The 21,236-nt window shown below is 38.0% G+C and overlaps 3 protein-coding genes across 8 annotated transcripts in view; 1 reads left to right on the forward strand and 2 right to left on the reverse strand.

Moving 5' to 3' along the window:
* Positions 1 to 1,582, reverse strand: part of LOC107549667 (poly [ADP-ribose] polymerase 1-like) — a 3,934-nt gene extending 2,352 nt beyond the window's left edge. The window contains exons 1-2 of the mRNA XM_016230842.1: positions 1,310 to 1,582; positions 440 to 602 (exon numbers count right to left, since the gene is read on the reverse strand). Coding sequence (XP_016086328.1) covers positions 440 to 602; positions 1,310 to 1,432 — 286 coding nt within the window. The 5' untranslated portion in view covers positions 1,433 to 1,582. The remainder of the gene's footprint in view (positions 1 to 439; positions 603 to 1,309) is intronic.
* Positions 1,583 to 3,003: 1,421 nt separating this feature from the next.
* LOC107549698 (adenylate cyclase type 8-like) lies at positions 3,004 to 11,787 on the reverse strand. Of its 4 annotated transcripts, none has more exons than XM_016230872.1 (20): positions 11,725 to 11,787; positions 11,509 to 11,641; positions 9,867 to 10,854; positions 9,524 to 9,673; positions 9,226 to 9,356; positions 8,787 to 8,898; positions 8,505 to 8,632; positions 8,073 to 8,231; positions 7,673 to 7,874; positions 7,355 to 7,540; positions 6,720 to 6,820; positions 6,385 to 6,589; positions 6,043 to 6,141; positions 5,785 to 5,957; positions 5,606 to 5,672; positions 5,299 to 5,457; positions 4,840 to 4,986; positions 4,649 to 4,741; positions 4,425 to 4,545; positions 3,004 to 3,939 (listed from the first exon to the last, which is right to left on the reverse strand). In XM_016230872.1, the coding sequence occupies exons 3-20, from the start codon at positions 10,755 to 10,757 to the stop codon at positions 3,512 to 3,514; spliced, it is 3,552 nt and encodes a 1,183-aa protein (XP_016086358.1). In that variant the 5' UTR covers positions 10,758 to 10,854; positions 11,509 to 11,641; positions 11,725 to 11,787; the 3' UTR covers positions 3,004 to 3,511. The 4 variants fall into 4 exon arrangements, with proteins under 4 accessions (XP_016086358.1, XP_016086359.1, XP_016086361.1 ...); XM_016230873.1 differs by having other exon boundaries at positions 11,509 to 11,614; positions 11,725 to 11,753; XM_016230875.1 differs by having other exon boundaries at positions 5,785 to 5,885; positions 11,509 to 11,762.
* Positions 11,788 to 15,584: 3,797 nt separating this feature from the next.
* Positions 15,585 to 21,236, forward strand: part of efr3bb (EFR3 homolog Bb (S. cerevisiae)) — a 46,027-nt gene continuing 40,375 nt past the window's right edge. For 2 of the 3 annotated variants that reach the window (XM_016230877.1, XM_016230876.1), the window contains exons 1-2: positions 18,069 to 18,130; positions 18,424 to 18,574. In XM_016230877.1, coding sequence (XP_016086363.1) covers positions 18,490 to 18,574 — 85 coding nt within the window. In that variant the 5' untranslated portion in view covers positions 18,069 to 18,130; positions 18,424 to 18,489. Of the gene's footprint in view, positions 15,658 to 18,068; positions 18,131 to 18,423; positions 18,575 to 21,236 lie in introns of those variants that run through there. The other variant, XM_016230878.1, reaches the window with a different exon arrangement.

Genomic DNA, 21,236 nt, shown 5'->3' on the forward strand with positions numbered 1-21,236 from the left:
GCGACTCTGTTCCCCTTTCGGGCTCTGTCTTTACATTTATTTTGAAAGATGAAGCTCACGATTATGGTAAGGGGCGTTACATTTCCGACGAGTGCTTGCGGTGTTCGGCCAATCACAATGCACTGGGTCAGCTGGCCAATCAGAGCAGACTGCGCTTGTCGGAAGGAGGGACTTTGTAGAAAACGAAGCGTTTGAGAGAGGCGGGGCATAGAGGACCTACAATAATGTACAGTATTTGAAAAAGAATGTGTTTTTTGAACATTAAAGCATGTCAACATATTCTGTTACACCAAATAATGATCTTTAAAAAAAGCATCATATGACCCCTTTAATGAATTAATTCAAGACGTAGTGACTTAAGCCTAACGCTTCGCAGCCCATTTGGCAAACTCAACAAAGCAAAATCAGTGTTTGGTCAAAAGGAATGTTAACAAATTACCTCCTGTAGCACCTCCGCTCTCAATGGCTTTCTTCACTTTTTCCTGGTCATCCCAGCGGAGGTCAGTAAATCCAGATATGTCAGAGGGCAACTGTACTGCAGCCCGGAGCCAAAAGCAGGAAAAATGGTGCCAGTGGGGCACTTTGCCATCAAACATGGGAGACTGTGGAACACAGACAGGTGTTGGACCATTAACCAAGTAGATACAGCAACCATGTTATGCAACAATGAATGAAATGCCTGTAAACTGAAAGCACATAAAAACATAAGATAAGTCACAGCAGTCAGCAAACTGGTCATTTCCGGTCCTGAGAACAGCTGAGAATTTACAGTATAACAGATCACGTCTAAACACATATTGGGTATTTTTACAGTGCTCTTTCATGTCTATGGTGTTACAGCAGTCTATCACAAACAAATGTAAACAATGAGTTTAATAAGTCATGAATGCATAGACTTGAAATGAAAAACAGACATGACATGGCCATTTAAAACACGTTTCTCCTGGGCTTCACTGTACTAGCAATGCATTGCTACAACACAGCTTTGTGTTTATTGCTCCCACAAAATCAAAAGCATCAAAAACAACATTCTTTTTTACATTTGTTTCTTGCTAATGTTGCCCAAAACATCACTAAACCCCTATATAAACTGATGGCCATAGGAATTCACTGCTGATTTCTTTCTTTCCTTGACTGTGAACCATTTAAACTCCTCCTGGGCCTGAGACACACTCATACATACGTGTCGTGTACCGCATCGATTACACCTTAGCATTCAAGAACATAAATGCAAAACCAAATGCATTTACAAAACCCCAGATGATATTCTATCAGTATTATTGCCTGAAAGTTGCACACAATTCCTCACCTGCACCATAATGGCCATTCTCAACGAGTCTTTTGCTATGTTTTCCTTGCATTTCTTGCAAGAGGCGCGTCCACTTTTCGCATACTCGGCTTTGTAGAGTTTGTCATCCTGTGAATCAGCCATTTCTCCGTTTATAATTGTGAAAAGCAGATGTTTGCAATCTAATTGTGGTCAGAAAGGCCAAAAACTACAGTGAGTAACAGCGCTCAACCCGCGTGCAGAAGCACTGAAGCACCCGCGCAGAATACCAGCCCAAACCAATCGAGTCAAGAGTCTCCGTTCCTCTAGAGTGGTTAGTTAATCCATAGAAATATAACGTTACTGTAATTTTATAGCCTTGTTTTAAACAACACAACACTTGTACGCCCACATTGGTAAGAAACAGAGGCGGTATGTTTATGTCCATTACAAAAATACCATAGTGACCATACACGCTATGTGCTTCAAACAAGGTAAAAAAAACATTTCTGTCTTATTTGAAGTTTTTATGTTTTCTTTTAAAAACCAGATGTTACTGTAGTATTTTTGGCGGGAACTGTGCTTACCATGGTAAAGCGTTTTTGAAAGGGATGGGTAAATGAATATCTCGATTACGGGCAATTTAGTTTATGATATATAATTTACCATACGCTAAAACTATATAAGAAAGAATGTAACATTTCTGGTTTCCTAGACTAGCAGCTAAATAGCGATGTCGCTAGCTATTAATAGTCTGACTCCGACGGTCAATTACTGTCAAGTTGTGTCAACAATGTTTTAATGACCAAATACAACCAGATCAGTGTCAGTCAACAACTTTTCAGTCTTACCTGTGAAAAGTAATTCCCCGAGACCTATTTTCAATTGTGCGGCGGTTTGTACAGCCCCAAGCAGCACACGACTGAGGCATTTTCTCGAGTCCACTTATGAGAATGATGGAAAAGATGCCCGCACCAAGATGGCGGCGACGTTGACGTACGATCCAGCGGCCAATGAGGCGTCTAGGTATTTATATGTCTATGAGTTAATCGAACTCAGAGCTACGTTACTGTAATTTTATAGCCTTGTTTTAAACAACACAACACTTGTACGCCCACATTGGTAAGAAACAGAGGCGGTATGTTTATGTCCATTACAAAAATACCATAGTGACCATACACGCTATGTGCTTCAAACAAGGTAAAAAAAACATTTCTGTCTTATTTGAAGTTTTTATGTTTTCTTTTAAAAACCAGATGTTACTGTAGTATTTTTGGCGGGAACTGTGCTTACCATGGTAAAGCGTTTTTGAAAGGGATGGGTTACTTGACTCAACTTATGTAATAAGAACTCTGTTGAAAACGCAACTGGATTTCTAGCATAAAGAAAAGAACAGACAAAAGGCAGATACATTAATTTATTTTCATTCATACATTTATATATATGCAAATTTTGTCAATAAACATATGCATGTAATTGGATGCATAGTACTAAAAGAAAGCATGCCATGGTGTTATCATGATACATCACAGTGGAATATTAAACAAAGGCTACAAAATCAGTTAATGTATGTGACATTTTATGTTTTCAATACAATACTTTGATCATTAAACATTAATTATATTAAAGTATATTTTGGTAGATAAAGGTGGTTTAATGTATGTAAAATGGCTGTTACACGTGTATTTTTACACTTTAATTGGCATTAGAATTTATATGAAGAAAAAAGATAGAATATTATACTATATAAAAAACTATATTTTAACCTTAAAACAAGTATTATAGATGTTCAAAAATATATAACATTTTCAGAATCTTCTTTAATAATCCTGTGAGATACAAAATAATCTTTTGAGATCATAGAACTCATAAAGAAGTAACAGTTTGTGCACACTTTGTAACTATGGTACATATGAGGTATTTTTTGTATGCTGTCAGGCATGTATGAGGAACAATTCTGTAAACTGCATTTTTCATGTGATTATCTGAACATGTTTTCATTGGCTGTAGCAAAGTCAAATGTAGCGTATCAAGAACCTTACTAAATGTGTGGCCCAAGTGAAATTTATGAAAATATGCAGTATTTATGAAATAGGTACAAAAATAGTCATTATTCAGCTTTGTTGTATAGACAAATCCATATAAGGATTTTATATGATATTTGAGGTATCCTTTTAAAGATGAAGGCAGTGTTTCAACTGGATGTCCCTCAAATTATGGTAAATATAGGTTTGATGTTTCATATCATAATTTTAAGTTGTTAAAGTTTTTGTTTGGCAGAGTTAAACCTCCATTGGTATCTCTCTGTTTCTCTCTGTGAATGGCCTGTACAAGGCCAAAGACCACAGCAGCAAGCGTTGTCCTCCCACTCCGTCCGTTCTTTCCTCTGTCTGTAATCCTGTTTCTTGACAGCTGACGCCTTTTGGTGCTGATGAAGTACGTTCGGACATGTCCCTTTCTCTCACTGACACCCTTTATGTATATCTCACCACGCAACTCTAGCACAAAGCCCCAGTCCGCTAGAATATTACGTGTGGCCTCAGGGACCTGAATCCTTCCACTGACTCCAGTGCTGTCCATTCGACTTGCCAAATTCACTGTCATGCCCCAGATATCATACTGGGGTTTGGTGGCACCGATGACCCCAGCAACAACAGGACCATGGGCAATTCCTAGGGGGTACATTGAAGTTACTCATATATACTCATTGTTATTGGCATAAATTACAGGTAACTGTATAGGCTTCATAATCAGAGTGCCTGACATATTTAAGGAGATGTAAAAAATTAAATATTTTACAATGAAAGTGTCTAATGACCAGAGTCTGTCAAGATCCAAAAACGGCAAGTCTTTCGAAGGCATTCGATGCTATAGGAATAGACTGAAATTGAAGTTGGTATTTGCTGAAAATCGTAACTGTAAGTTACAGCAGAACTTTGCTGAAAATGACATGAAACAAAGTAAGGTTGTGAGAAACATAAGTACAGTCTGTTCAATCTGCCGTACAACCCATATTTTGTGGAAATGTATTGTGACGGACACCAAGGTACACAACAACAGTACAAAATATTTTCTTCTATTTCTATTTACAGCCTCATTCACATCCAAATTAAATATGGCATATACTCTGACTGAGGTCTATTCATTGACCCATTACCAACGCGGAGCTGGAAATTGTTTGAGGAATGTTTTTTGTTGATCTCTTTCAGGGTCTCTTTCATAGCCAGAGCGAACAGAACCAACTCACTGAGATGATGCCAGTCATTTACAACATGAGACTGTCAGGATAAAACACAGAACAATTATGGTGCATAGACAGTTGATGGGAAATTCCAAATGTATATAATCAATGAAGTAGGCTGTTTTTTTAACATGGTTTACCTGTTTATCAGGTGATAGACCAGACGCTGCCATGTAGCAGCTCCCAATGGTTTTGATTTTCTCAATGTCCAAAAAATATGACTCCTCCAACAGCTTTTCCAGAGAGAACCAAAAACAATGATGGCTTTGTAAGACAGACTGAGAGATAAAAACAACAGTAAAAAAAGTATAACCTTTCATCAAAGTCCTACCTCATCAAAGTCAGCAATGATCTCATTGAGCAGTCTGAGACACTCAACTCCCTCGTGACTGATCTCCTTCTGCTCGTAGTATTCATTAAAGCCAGCGATTGAGGCAAACATTACCCCCACCTCATCATAGGACTGAGAATACAGCTCCTGGACAAAGATAACATGACATTTGGGCCTTTATTTGGTCTATTTAGTTTATTAGTGGTGCATCATTATTACCATAGCTTAAAGGTTTAGGGATCTAAATGATACCTTAAATTGCTATGGACATTAATAATACCTTAAACTGTGTTGAGCTGTGGTATTTCTCATCTAAGCTATCAGACTTTCTGTTTTCACCTGGTGGTTGATAAGACCATCTTAACACCAAGGGAGCAATTTTTGCAAAGGCAAGCACCACTCACATTTTCAGTCATAATTAACATCATCACTGATGGCTTACATATGACTCTGATGTACCTGATCATGTCTGTTCCTCTCTAGGAAGTGACGAGCAACGTGTGCAGGCAGGATGTTATGCAGCAGACTCTCATTGTGTTCCCTCAAATCTCGCATCTCCTGCACTTCCTGCTGAGCTTGCAAACGCCACAGGAAGTCTAGCCGTGTTGTTGCTTCCCACTGAATCAGGGAATAAGCAAGATCCAGAGAATAAGGATGTGTATTCCATTTTTCCTACATTTTTCCATTCCCTGACAGATAAATGGATACATGCTATAGAGAATACAATGCTTCAGGGCAATGTATTGTCAAAACTGAATACTCATACCCGTCGACCATTGTAGAAAACCGCTATGACAAACATCGCCATCAACAGAATTGAGACTCCCTTTCTTCTGAGGTAGTGAGACCATGTGAGTATAAAATGCAAATACATTTTAACCACATGAAAATATTTTAAAGGCATTTCTAAATAGAATATGTTAGAGATCTAGCATAGACACTCACCTGCTTGACTGTTCCTGCTCTGGTTGATTTACATACAGCATGTGGAAGGACATTTCAATGAAGTAAGTATAGATGACCACCACCAACAACAGAATAGCCAACTTTAAGAGAGAGCTCAGCCTCAGGAACACAGCACAGGTCACCATAGAAACCACCCCACTTAGAACAAAGAACTGTATGCATAAATATAATAGGCATGAAATTTAACAACAGGTAGGTGTAGTCTTCACAACAGAGCTGTTTATGCAGAAGTCACACCTCTGGATATGTGCAGGCAGTAAGTGGCTTCTGGCTGGTCTGATATTCCTCTGTGTCACCGGTGCTTATTTCTCTTGTGTCAGTAGAGTTACACCATATCTGGATAATCACAAGACGAAGAACTAAAATGCCCAATGGTACTTGAATCAGCAACCTTACAGTTACCAGCCTTGAACTTTATCCACTATGCCACACCACCCAAAATAACTACATATATTATGTTTGGGCATGCATACTCTAGAGACAAATTGATGACGTTTAAATCAGAAGATCAAAAACTTAAACATTTATGGCCTCAGCATTCCAAGTTGCACAAAAAAAAACTATTCATGCAAGGCTCACCATGTCAAACAGAGCCATGCCAAAGTTGATGGCTATGGCTGTGACAGTGAGAAGGTTCCGCATACTGTTGTTTTCATGGATCCAGCAGCAGAACTGCTGAAGGACACCGGGAGAATGCTTGAACTCTTCGGCCAGGACCATTATAAGCAATAACAGATATCCCAGCAAGAACAGACAGAACTGCAATGCTGTCCAGTAATACAACCTGTAGGTAAAACAATGAACAAAGAAGGGAATATAGGGGAAGTTTAACATATCTAAGCTCAATGGTTTGTAATTGTGACAGAAATACATTCTTATTCAGGTGCTGAACATCGATTGACTTGACTCTTTACCTGGCAACAGGAATGAGGGCTTGGACAGCCATGAGAAGAAGAAACATGATGAAGGAGCATACTAGATTGGTCTTAAACATCTCATCCCTTACCTGTGAGAACTGAACCATGAAGCAAAATATAAACAGTCAGTTTTTTGTTTCAGAAGACACCCTTGGATTTAGAAAGAAAACAAATCTTAGGGTATGTACACATTTCAGTAACTACATAAGTTTTGATCAATTGGAAATTGCTAAATGATTTATATGATCTGATAGCTTATCTGAAGCAGTGTTGTAGTCGAGACTATAGCTCATTCAAGTCTGAGTTAAGACAGAGACCAGTAGAGGATCAAGTCCACATGCTCCTGTGTCCATGACAAGACTCAGTCTCAAGTCCAAGACCATATTTTTATGGTCTTGAATCTTGATCTTGTGAGCATGTGAACTCAGTCTTGACTTCTACACTCTCTTAGTCTCTGACTTGACTCAAACCTGAATGAGTTGGTCTCAACTACAACACTGATCCGTAAAGTAAAAATGCCAAGTATGACCAATTGTATATACCCCTTTTGTTAGCTTTTGTGTTGACTTTTATCCTTAACAGCCAATCAACTGTCTCCATGTTACAGACATGTCACATCCTGCCCCTTATACCTTCTCCTCGATGTGTGTATCCTTAAACACCAATGTGGCTGAAGTGATGTGCTCCTGACGCATACGCTCACTGCTGCGGAGATCAATAGCATGCTCTAAACGTTTGTTGATCTCTTTGGATGTAGATCTACACACTGAGGATGTAGGAAGTTGTGTGTAAGAGCCATGGGAGAAGGAGGCCAAGATCTGTAAGTTTAAAGTTCACCAGAGAAGTAGACCCATTATACAAAAATTGGAAATCATTGTCAATGTTTTTCTTTCTTATATTGACAGAGAGCAATACACAGATATTAAATCAGTGATGTTGCTAAATAGAACCTCTTTGTTCCAGGGGCGGTGGTTTTGCCGAGTTTTAAAACGATCTGCTTCAATTTCATCTAGATCCTCCTCCTTGTGGCAGATAAGGAAAGTGTCAATCTTGTGTTTTCGTAGGAACTCATTGCGTTCATATCCACGCCCGTCCTCCGTTTGGTAGCTTCCATTCAGGCAGTCCAAAGTAGCACGTGAAATGTGGATGCGTCTGTTGACATCGTAGACAGTCAAAAGAGAGTGTTACACACAATTGCAGTTCTTTGTAAAAGCCTAATCAAACTGTTGAAGCATTGGTAACTAGTTTGTTTAAAGCCTTAGAGCAAAGATTGAGGCAATGTAACATTGGGATGTGTTTATATGATGTTTACTCCTAGTAAATCTCCTTCATGAAGTTTTGGTCACTCACCCAGGTATCCCCCCTGCTTCAAGCATGTTGGCAATGCCTACATCCCAGGACCACACATCAAACTGCCATTTTTGTAGACCCAGAACCCCACAAAGAACAGAGCCAGAGTGGATCCCAATTCGCATATCCATGTCAAAGTTCAGTTGTTTCCTTACAGATCTAAGAATATACAGATAGAGATCCTTGATGACTTACTGTACAAATAAGCTCAGAAGTATAGTAAACTAATATTAGATTAGGTCACAAATATATGTGGACCCACTAATTCCATATTCCAGAGTTAGTAAAGAATTAGTAAAATTATGTTTACTTTATCCAGTACTGCAGTTGTTCATGACATGCACTTCTATCTTCTAAAGCACACACTATTTGAAACTCTACAGAAACACAGTGAACTCATTTGGTTATACGGGGAATGGCACTGCGTTGTACCGTGTGGTGCTGATCATAGCTAGTCCCATCTCCACACAGCAGCGGGCATGTGCTTGCTGAGGCTCTGGTACCCCTGATACACAGTAGTAACAGTCCCCTAATATTTTTATTCTCAAGCAGTCATATTCCTAAAAAGACAAACAATGGAATCATCAGCTGAACAAGTCTTAGGTGACTTTGAAAATGTACTTTGGTGTATAATACTGGTGTTTTTAAATTATAAAGCTCTTTTGGATGCTCTAAAATCCCAACTTCAGAAAATCATATAAATTGAAAGCATACCTCGACTAGCCGGTCAAAACGTCCAAAGAGCTCATTGAGTAAACACACTAACTCCTGAGCAGACATGTTCATGGATAACAGTGTGAAGCCCTTAATATCAGCAAAGAGGATACTGGGAAGGAAAGATAATTAGTGAAATAATGATGAAGATTGAGAAATAACAGTGAGAAATGAGAAATATTTTTCATTATACAAGCGAAACTGCTCACAATATTCAGTGTAATGTCTTACTATTTTTATAAACAGTTTTTCTGATCTACAATCAATCAGTCGTGAATTGCATCTTTCCATAAGTATCAAAATTGTTGCTGCTTTTGAAAACCAAATGATCTCACCTAGAAAATAATATTTCATTAGGATCTAATGGAATGGTCAGAGTCTATTCATCTTTGCTGTATAACTATCACTGAAACATGCCTTGTTAGAAGCTATGTGATACCTGACATCTTTGTACTGATGAATATATATTTTGTGAAATTGCTGTGGATCAAGCTCATCATCCATAGAAGTCATATCAGTAATCATCTCCAAGGCCACAAAGCGGGGCAGGATTGACAGCACCAAACGCTCCTGAAGAGGGAACAAAAGCTTACCTCAAATATTTTCACTGATCCAACTTTTACATACGTATATAAGATGTGTTCTTCAAATTGTTCATATTAAAACAAATTTGTTAACAGTACTGGACAAAGGATACTGGCGTCTCAGCACGACATAGAGAATTAAAGTTCTCTTGCCTGTCTCTGGTTTTCCGTTTCTAGTTTCATGCGGCCTTCGATGCAGCGGCGTGTCTCAAGAAAGGCTTGTCTCTGGGACTGGTCGGTCAGGTAATGGATGAACAGACCTGCCACATTCATGCTTGTGTATAGTAAAGCCTTGGCGAGAATCTAAAGACAAACCAAGAGGGCCATTGAAAACCAATCTCTTACGAAGGAAAGGGAAAGGAAATGGATGTAACTGGGAGAACTAGTTTGACAGATTATTTGTTTGGTAAGCTATAGGGAACTCATACATCCATCACCATACAATATGTGTGGTCTATCCATATATCTATCATCCATACACCCAATCCATCTATACCTTTCTTAGCAGTCCCACTTCGCTGACATGACGTATTGTCTCTGCAGTGAGGTGCAGTATGGAAGTGAGTGTGCCAGCTCCGATAGCCCAGAGCAGTGGCAGTGGCAATAGAGTGTATGTAGCAAACAGGGTGAAAAGTACATACCAGGATTGGTCTCTTTCCAACCCGTATGCCAGCCCACCCAATACCTGAGCAGTCTGTGACAACCAGCTAGCCATACCAGCATAATGCAACCATCTTGGGGAATGTGAGCGTTTACATGTGAGTACCAAAACACACAGGCCAATTGCACAAGCCATGAAGAACCCCGTAAACCAGCCTAGCAGTATGTCTGAACTGTCAGGCACCAGTGCCAGGTAGAGCAAAAGCAGGTGCAGTTTGGCAGCTGCATCAATAATGTTTGTGACAACTAATGAGGTTCTTCTAGTGTGTGAGGAATGGCGCTGGTAGAGTTTCTCAAGGTCTTTGGATTTGAAGATGTGTCTCAATGTTGGCATATACACCCCATGGATGATGTGGCCCCAGTGCACAAAAAAGTCAGCATCACAGACATAGTCCGCAGATGTTCTAGTCTGAGTACTGGATGAACTGCTACGTTCCCCGAAAAAGGATGGATGAACTCTGGCAACTGAGGAACGCCGTTTAGTTATACCCCGTGATGCTTTGCTGCGTATTTGTTGGTTGATTTCCTCAATATAGGCATCAGTGACATGAATTTTCCGGGCTGGCTCGACGCCAAACTGCTGTCTCAGCCCCCGTTGGCTGATGATGTGTTTCACAGCATTCTGCCACAGCAGTTGTTTGCGCCGCATGCCTGGCGACAGTGGAGTGGGTATACAAGATGGTGGCAGCATCTTGTGCATGTCAGATGTGTCGCTGAATGTTACCATGGCAACTACAGGTTTATCTTGCCACCATTACCTATGAGATAGGGACTCGCTGAATCTCCCTTCAGAGTTTAGGTGGCCCATTAGGGGTCATCCACGTCTGAAAAGAGAAAAACGGGAATTACATCACATCATATTTATTTTCTCTGAAGCCAAAAGCACACCGCTCCTGCTTCTGAAATTAAAAGTAAAAACTTTTACATTTACATTTTTGTTGCTTACTGTATTAGTTAAATAAGTTACAACATTTTATCGCATTGTTGACACCATCAGACTGTTAAACTGGACCTGTGATGTCACCAGGCGCTCTAAAAGAGGCTGCCAGATTTAGCACTGAGCTACATAATACTGTTATCTGCTATAAACAATCCCTTTCTGTGTGGCTCCATATCAACATACACAACCCATCCCACTCCTGTGATCCCAAATTAAACCAGCTTTTCCTCAGAAAGCATAGATCAGTTTGCAGATTTAGGCTGTAAACAGAAGCTTGCAATGCAAGAGATCTTTCATGCAATCATTACTGCAAAGTACAATACAGTGTAAATATTTTGCTAACTAAAACTAGATAATAGATTTGGATAAACAAAAGCAAAATGCTGGTATAAAAATTCTGAATACAGTAATTGTTTCAAATATTAATTTTTACCTACATAGGGAAAAATCTGTAAAATACATACATATACAAAAGATGTTAATACATTAATTATACATCATCATGTAACATAATGGAAATAAAAATAATTTTGCTTACCTGTTAGATAATAAACTTCCCAATGCCTCTTTGTACATTTTGCTGCTCTTTGAGAAATCCACTTGTTCAGCTCCATCAAAGAGCCGTTCCTTTGATTCTCTTCATCCTATATATTGTTGTTATGCACAACATTCTTCTCAAAATGCAGGAAAAGACAGACATGTGCAAAATACCTACACAGTCTATATGGCAAGTTGGTGATGAAAAGGTACATACATTTCACGAGAGAAGAACATGTTTTTCTGATTCATTGAGTTGAGAAGTGATCAACAGATTGCCACGCCGAAAGCGAGACGGAAGCTCAAGTTGTGCAAATAGGATTACTTACTCAGCACTCATGCCCTGGCTACTCAAAGCATCCATCACTGACGTCACATGATGCACAGTAGAGACCTGAGGATAAGAAGAACCTTACAGGGTCAAAGTTCAGTACCTTATCAACACTTATAGGAGATTTCTGTCAATTGCTATCTCATGAAATATGTGCTGTTATTATTATTATAAGAGATAAACTATGTAAATTACAAATGATTTATATGCAAAGAATACAAAATAAGTACAGACAGGACTGAAATCAATGTAATGGCACATACAACTTAAAACAAATAGAGAGATTAAATATAGAGGCTGGGCAGAGGAGTAAATGATACCAAAAGAAAGTATCTGATTGGCTGAACTGAGCTAGGCAGGTCAGTAGGATCAGGTAATGTGGGCTATAATCTGGATAAAGTGCTTGAGATAGAATTGACTAATTGTGCACTATTCACAAGACCTCAGACAATGACCTGATGAGGGATAAGTCTTGGGATGTCACAAGACAAAATCAGAAAATACCAAAAAATGCAAACTAAAAGTCAGACAAATAAGTACTGTTGTTGTACCATGATACAGTAGTGTTGTCATCTGCTGATTCCATGATACCATTTATATTGTACTTCTATATACTTTTCTTAATTATAATTTACTTCAGTGTCTATAGATATACATATTTAGACATATATACCAAGATGCATAGAATACCATGATACTATCATCATGGTGCATATCCAAAACACCACAATTTGGTAGTACCATTGTACTCTTTTGAAGAAGTTTGTCCATAACCATAGTTCTGAATCTGTCTTAAATAAGTGCACATTCTCAATTATAATTTGATATGTACATGAGTACAACGTGAGTCGTACTTGCCTGCACTAAACTTGCCATGATATTAGGTGTTTGTTGGCAGTTGCTATAAAAGGCATTGCCAGGCAGTGGCTAGCGTGGATGGTTCATGAAGCTTCACATGAGGAATATGACCATATTGAGCAACTGCATGAGCTTGAGCAATTGACCATATGACCATATGGTTGCCATGGATGAGATAACATGTAGGCTATCTACTGTCATAGTTAATACAGTTAAAAAGCCTCTGTCTTTATCTACACAAATACTGCATTACATTAATGAAAATGAAGGTGAAAAAAAAGATGAGTGCTTTTCATGGGAGCTTCATTATTGAGTGAGGATCGACTGTGGTCTATGGTGGGCTCTAGAGGGACTTAGCCATTAGCAATGGTAGCTTGGCTGTAATGGGATTCCCAGAGCTCACTAATCAGTTAATACACACATGATTCATTCCAGTCCTCTTTAAACAGCAGCAGATCTATCCTGAGCCCTACATGCAGCCAGGCACTGCAGCTAAGGCTTCCAAACTGCTATTTCTGACCATGGCCGAAGCCCAAGTGTGTTAAAGCAGTTACTTTTCTTGTACACAAGGAGGTCAAGCCACAAGAGTCTTGGCAAACTTGCCAAATGAATTATGCAAAATGTAGGCTAAAAATGCACCGTGTCTATGCTGATAGATTTGTAATTGATTGAATTTTTTTTAATAATCAATTAATTTATAGAAGTGGGATCCATTTAAGCAGTTTTGGCTTTTTAAAAGAAGGATCATAAGTGATGAATTATTAAACAGTAATGGATCAATTCCATCTTTGTCTGCCATTGCGTGTAAACTGAGAATATGATATCTAAACAGGACAGGGATGTGTTTCACTGATTTTTACCTTCTTTGCTAAAACATGGCAAGCATTATATTATGGTGGAATAGCATGATACATCTTAATGCTACTGAGTTCATGATTCTTGGACACAGTTGACTGGTATGCTATTGATGGAAATATACAGTAGAAAGAAGATAATATAAAGTAGCAGAGAGGTTAAACTAGGTGAGGGTGGCTTAAGGTGAAGGAAAGTATTAGCTCTGCTAAAAACATCTGAAAAGAATAAGGCTCCTGGCCAATGTAAACAAATTCATTTAGAATGCTCAGCAGCATAAATCCAGTTTAGGTTAATCATTTGAATATTATATTTATTTTGGTTAACTTCAGTTTAACTGAAGCATTGACAATTATCACAAATTTGAAACCGACATATAAATGATATTTATTGAATTTAGAATCAAATCTATTGAGGAAAATAGACTGTGAATGTATCTGCATCACTCACACACTTTCTATAAGTGACTGCCCAGCCCAGACACAACATGCTGCCATCATGTGGTTGTATCAGCTGTGCTTTCAAATGCATCACTGCCCACAACTGCCTGCATGGCATCACTTGAGAGAGTATCTGTCTTCATCAGTATATGTCTTAATTTGTAGCTTTGGTGAAATCTAAAGATTAATGGAAGACTTTACCATTGATTCCAGAAACCTAAAGAGCCATTCTCAGAAAAGGCTGAGACAAACAACAACTATTATTTAAAGATAGTTAAAACAAAGCATCATTTCTCCTAGCATTAATACAAATAAATAAATAAATAAAAACAGTAACAGGCACTTATGTTGAATTCATATAGAAGTGTTCAGCTATTAATTTTAATTCACATTATTATTGTTATTAATAATGAAAGATAAAACTAGCAAATGACACAGTGCATGATGAATTCATCTGGAAATGCTCATCTGTTCATTTTAATTCACATTAAAAATAATTTAAAAAAATAGCACAACAATAGGCTACATAATGAATTCACAAGAAAGTGTTCAGCTATTAATTTTCATTTGCATTATTATTGGCAACTGACACGTCAATGCATGATGAATTAATCTGGTTAATCTAATAAATTTTCCTCTATCAAAAATAATAATAATTATTATTATTATTAAAAAATTGCTTGGGTGGCATTTAATGCATGATTCGTTAATCTCAAGTGTTCCTCTATTATTCACATTATTATTATTATTATTATTAAATTGACATGCCGACGCTTAATGTCTGGAGTATATATATTCATATAGGACACATATACATGCATCGATGCTCCACACTCCAGTTCAGATGGTGGCGGTAATGCACTAATAAGCTAGTCTGCCAACCGCCAATAAACAGAAAAAGAAGAAGAAGAATGTCTGGAGTTTTCCTGTAACAGCGCAGATCTCAGCGGAAGTGTGAGTCTGAATCACTGTGAGCGGAAGGAGCGTCATTCACAGGAGAGGCAGTGCGTGAATGCGAGTCAGTTATCATGTTTATTTTGGCTTGCTGACAGCATGAGAAGAGCTTTATGTTCTACCAGACTATGAAGCTGAAAACAAGCGGTGAGGAAATTAAAACATGAAATTACACTCTGTAGGGTTATGATATTGTTCATATGTTAAAAGCATGCTCAGACAATCGTTTTAGTAAAAACTAAATATTACACACACCCTGTCTAGACCGGTAATTGTTCTTTAGATTATTTATATATTATTAAATTAGTTTATTAACTGTATGAAAAGGAAAAACACTGTTAAACGTGCTTATTTACTAAAATGTTTACATTTGCGTTTTTCTTAGTACGTTAACCCGACCAACTGGAAAGATAAAGGAAAACATTATTTTTTCACAAACCTGTCTGATACCATAAAACCCACAAAAAACTGAAACATTTTTGTTAGTTGTGCCTATAAATGTAAAGTGTCCAAGTGCAGCGGGATCGGTTTTATTTCTCACCTATGTGCTCCAGCGGTAGGCCCCACACCATCCTGCGGCTTTCCTACTGTGAGTGAACGGAAAAGAGCTTCCTGGTTTAGGGTGAATTTCTGCTTTGGACCGCTGGACACCGGTGCGCCGTAGTAACCTCTTGAGAGCAAGAGCGACATCTGGCGTAAAAAGTCATCATGACAGGTATGAGCTGCAATGATTCTACAACATTCAGGGTCCAATGCATGTATGCTTTAACATTTTGAATCGCTTACTGCAGTGTATATAACGTGTAATGAATCCCTGCAAAGATTACCATGGTAAACTAGTAACTACAGTATTTATGGTTACTATAACCTCATTGGAAACTGGTTACTGTAGTAAATTGAAATGAAAGGGAATTTGGTTTGAATACTGGTCCAGTTTTGGCTGTGCTGTTAAGACAGTTTGCAGGTAAAAAATGGCAGCTTTATTAACGAGTTCTACGAAAAACTTTTAATTAGCTGGTTGGCATGCAGAGTAAGTTATGTGATTGTGTTTAATTTTCCACGTCAGTGTGTCTGATGGAAGCAGTTATGGCCAGTTTCCCTGATGCAACTTTAAATGGTTAGTTAGTGCATAAGCTCCTGAAAAGTTTTAGCAGATCTTTAAAGTCGGCATGAAATGGAAAATCATCAATTTTCAATTTTCTAATCTGTTTTCAGTATGTGGAAAATAATGTGTTTTTTGAACCTTAAACTGCATAAACACATTTGATTACACCAAATAAAAAAAAACCCTTTAATGGACAATTTACCCATGCATATGGATTTTTAATTTTATTTTTAATTTTTTTACCTTTAATTTTTTTTATTTCATTTAATTTATAATTAATTAATAATAATGCTAATTTGCATTTAATAATTTAGAATTAATCACTTATTAATCAATCTTCTGGTAAAATGGCAGACTTTCTGGTGTATGTTGGATTTAAGGTGAAGTCACATTTACTGTTGCCCTGTGAAACTTTGCTGGCAGAGTCCAGTTATTTCAGTAGGAGTTTGTGCAATGGAGAGTTGCTTGAGGCTGTATAATTTACCTAAAGTTAATCACGCAAATTTGTTGCACTGACCAACAGAAAGCTGCTTGGTTTGAAAGTAGGGCTGTACGATATATCGTTTCAGCATCGATATCGCGATGTGCGCATCCGTGATAGTCACATCGCAGGATGTGCGATGTTTATTATAGGCTACTGATCGTTATATTTATACTGATTGTTTTTTTTTTTTTTGCTCACACACAGACACAGTGTCTACACCTAACACGACAGCTGTACAGAGATACCCATTTAAATACATTAAGTAGCAGAGCTACTGCAGCGATTTTCAGTGCTGGAAATCCATTTATCCTTTGTTGAAAGTTCCGCGTTGTCGTGGAGAGCGCAGGTCATGGTTCATGGCAGACGTCACAAAAGCGCAAGCTCCCGAGCGCTTTGGAAAGAAGGAGAAAGCGGCGCGGCGGGCGTTTTCCCACGCGTTTTAGGTGCGACATGTGAATGGCCCCAAAGTCTGTCTACACTGGGCAAAGCGACCGTTGCATATCATTTGAACTTTGTGTCAGTACATCATAAAGAGAACGCGGCATCAGTTTACTGTCGGGGATTTGTGTGCTGCGCCGCATCCAGTGAGATATCCAGCTGCAACTATTGCATCCAGTGTAGACAGCATCACTGATTATAATGGATTCATTGTATTTTGTATTTTCACCTGAATACTGTTAGACTTACCTGTTTTTTAACCCCCCCCCCCCCCCAAATAAACTATTCAAGTCATGTGGTGATTTTTTTTCTCATATCGCAACATATATCGCAGAAAAATAAAATATCGCAATGCGAGTTTTTTCCAATATCGTGCAGCCCTATTTTAAAGTGACTTTGTTACGAGCTGTGCTTTAGTCATTGCTACATTATTGACAATAGACAATTAACTTTTTTTTCACAAAATGTGGCTATTGTGCCTTTATGTGAACCTTTCCACCTAAACTCCGTTCTTTCTTACAATTGATTGCAAGCTCACATTCAGATTTGCCTCCATCCAATCAACAACCGATGGATAGAACCAGTTACCCACCCTACGTTCTTTTCTTTTCTTTTCAATAAACAGTTTAACTCGAATGTTATGTCAGAGTACAGAAGAAAAGAGCTGCTGCTACTTCAGTCACATTGCATCTTTGAGGTTGTGTTTCTTATCGTCAGGCCTGAATGAAATCTGCAAACTTAGTTTTTTTCTGTACAGATTTTGAGTGCTGCACTGTTAATTGTAGCTGAAGGCATTTGTAAATGACAGTTTGGGAATCCATGGGAATCCATTCTGCAGGAATTGGTAAAGTTTTTTTTTCTTTCTTCTTTTGATGGATTCTGTGGGCACAGATTCCTTTTGGGCCTACATATAGTCCTGTTTGTAAGAACAGCCCTTGGATTTGGCCGGTTTGCATCTCTCTCTCTCTCTCTCCCTCATTAATAAACATCTCACTGACACAATGAGTTCCACTATTCCTTCTCCGTCATTGTTTCAGTAAATTCCAGAGAGAAAGAGAGTGTGGGAGTTTGTCGGACCGAGGAGACGCTGTCAGTGAAAGGCGCAGGAATTTGCCCAGAGCTGAAGGGATGCCATGAGCCGAACAGCCTGCAAAAGACCCGGTGATTAACTTTAAAAAGAGAGACCTCCAAACCTGAGAGACGGCAAGAACCAGGCGCTTTACAGGAGACTTTTTGTTTGCTTGCTTTAAAAATCAAGATTTTGAAGTATTTAATAATATTATATCAGTAATTCTTGTTTTTCAGAGAGATTATAATTGTTCTAATACTCAGCATTGGATCACTTTGCTAATTTGCTGTCTGCACTTTGTATTTGAGCACATTAGAGGATTATGTGAGTTGCAAGAGAGCAGGCTGCTTTTATACTGATTATTTTCATCCATGGTTTTATTTAGATAACCAAAGGACGATATTTTGGTGACTTTTAAGAGTTGTTTGTGAGTGTTGGAGCTGGTATTCTTATGTCCATGGCTGTCCCTGAACCTGTTGCCACCCGGGGGTTGGCACTGGACTGTCGTACCCTGCTGGATCACCGCCCGAGTCGTGGTAAGAGGTCCCGTCTCTGCAAGGATACTGATGTATTCTTCTCACAGAATCAGATTCACTCAGCTGAGTGGCGTTGTACTCATGATCCAACTCTAGAGTGATATCATTGCACAGTTTTTAAGTATATGAGTTTGCTTAAGAATTTCCAATTTGATTGATTTAATCTTTTGACGTAAATATTGTACGTTTTTGGATGAGAAGACAAGTGCAAAGTTTAAGAGTGCCGTCTGCCAATGCAAAACTCTGCCATGATGCAAGAATGTTGTGGGTGATTGCCAGGGTGTTCATCTCTAATGAAATTCCTTGCAAAAGATGTTCCATTTTAGAACCGGTTCCAAATTTCCAAGAACCTGGTATTCGATAAGCGTGCATTTCGATTCTGCTTAACGATACCTGCATTAGCATTTTAATGTGATTAAAAACGATTTAATTGCAGGAACTGAAAGAACTTGCGCCCTGTTTGGCGAGAACTGAGGTCGCGGTACGGGTTCCCGGTTTGTGTCCGTTCTCAAACCGTTCCTTGTATTTCCACTGTAGAAAAGGTTGTTCCTGGCCGAAACTTGACTTCTTTCATATTTGTCGACCAATATGCAGAAAACTACGTATGTATGTCATCATAAACGCAGCCGTTTTTGTCTTACGTGAATGTAAACAGATGAGAAAGAGAACACACATACAGTATTTTTAGATCTGCGTGCGTTCTGTGTTAAAGAGACAGCAGCCTAATAAACGCACTGCCTGTCATTAATGTTAATCAGAGAACAAAAGAAAATCATTCACTGATCTTGACTGAATATATTTAATAACTTTAATTGATGAATCTATATTTTAGTTATGAAAAGTAAACTATGCAGCGTTTTGAAACTTTTAATTACAGTTTCTGTACATGAAATTTTGTTCAGTTGTATTTATTTAGGATATTGCTAATTGATTTGTTTGTTCCTATCTTATTACTGACTGTTTACTTGTCTTTAACACTTTAATATTTGAAATGTATATTAATCTAGTTGTTTTTGCTGTGGTATTTTTTTTTTAAAGCATAGGCAAAATTCCTCTTGCAGTGTTCTGTAGGCTGCTGATTTTTGCTCGTGTTATTCAGCTGCAACAGAATGCTTTGTAAAAAGACACAATAAATGTCTAAATGTTTGACTTAATTTTTTTCTATATTGGATTTTTTTTTAATCTTATTAGAATCGAAACTAGGAATCGATAAGAATCAGAATCGATAAGTAGAATCGGAATCGATACCCAACCCTAGTGCAGAGGTACCTGGATGCTGAAATCGTGACAGAAGTATTTAATGCGTTGTCATGGAAACCCCATCTGTGACTGACACTTGGCATCTGCGCTCTGGATGGTTTTAATTAAGCGCATTTAGTTGCTAATTAGCCAAGCCAAATTCCTGTGTAAATGTCACTCGGCTGTTTGTGGACTAATACCTTTCCAAGATCCACTAATGACAATTCTGAAAGGTTAGTGTCATATTTTTAATAGAAAGTTTTCTAAAAATGTGCACATTCACGATTGCTCCAGCTCCACAGCAACTGGGTTCAACAGAGTATTTTCTCTTTTTTTTGTTTGGTTGACATTTGCCAATATGTCAGATTTGCTTTGACGTTCAAATAGGGCTGGACAATAATTCAATATGTATCGCGATATAATTTTTTTCAATAACGGTGATATGATTTTTAAACACGTTTCCGATATTTCGATGTACATTACCAGTTTCCCATACATTGATTTATTTGTGCCATTTGACTTTGTTGAATAAACATGAGCACTGCATGTTTCAAAATCATAACACGGCACGGGTGTTTTATATGAATGTATCTCTGAAGGGAACCGACTGTCTTCAGAAAAGTTTAGATGGCATTTTCATTTGATCTGATAAAGTAGCATTCATGAGCGGAGCTGCTTTTATAACAGTCGTTACTGGAGAAACCGCTTGTTCTACCACTCTAAAAGCGCCTCCTGCTGGCAGAGAATCAGTTTTCATTTTAAATAAGCCCGTCTCCAGCAACGTTTCCAGTTTTGTTGTTCAATTTTTTTGTTTTCTGCAGCGACTCGGAGCACTTTTCATACAGTTTTTTCTGGCTGAAGCACATTTGTTTCAATCTATAAGAATAATCAGCTTACACTACCAGTCAAAAGTTTTTGAACAGTAAGATTTTTAACTGTCACCCGTCCCCTCTGTGGGACGCATAAGTTTACTTCACTATATTACGATTAAATCCTAATCTAATCATGACAAACTATATATCGTTGGAAAGGTCTAAGACTCCTAAATAGATATTTTTCTAAAAAAAAAATTATTTTGTAAAAAAAATTATGTAGGAAAAGTAATAGATTAATTTATGACGAGTGCACCTAAAAAATCGACATCATATCAGGAGTTCTGACCTTTGTCATAAAAAGTCTTCTTCATTGCCTTTTTCTCGATCACATTTTAGAAATCATCAGAAATTATATATCAATTGAAAACTTTAAATCTCAAAATTCATCCTTTGATACCCATTTTAAAATCAAACATTGCATTACCATGAAAATGGTACATCAATATCATGTTACAAAATGTTTTCGTTCATGAATTATAACAATTTTAGTTTGGATGGTGCACTTTCACGTCTGTGTTCAAAAATGTGAGTGACAGTTAAAGGGTTAA

This window comes from Sinocyclocheilus grahami, unplaced genomic scaffold (assembly GCF_001515645.1).
Source record: "Sinocyclocheilus grahami isolate Dianchi unplaced genomic scaffold, SAMN03320097.WGS_v1.1 scaffold378.1, whole genome shotgun sequence".
In the NCBI taxonomy this organism is placed as follows: Eukaryota; Metazoa; Chordata; class Actinopteri; order Cypriniformes; family Cyprinidae; genus Sinocyclocheilus; species Sinocyclocheilus grahami.

Excerpts from the sequence above, each read along its gene's own strand:
- LOC107549698 (XM_016230872.1), bottom strand. The coding sequence starts at position 10,757 with ATGGTAACATTCAGCGACACATCTGACATGCACAAGATGCTGCCACCA. Across the intron at positions 4,987-5,298 it reads AGAGGAACAGACATGATCAG|GAGCTGTATTCTCAGTCCTA; the intron begins GTACATCAGAGT and ends ATCTTTGTCCAG. Across the intron at positions 3,940-4,424 it reads CAATTTCCAGCTCCGCGTTG|GAATTGCCCATGGTCCTGTT; the intron begins GTAATGGGTCAA and ends TGTACCCCCTAG.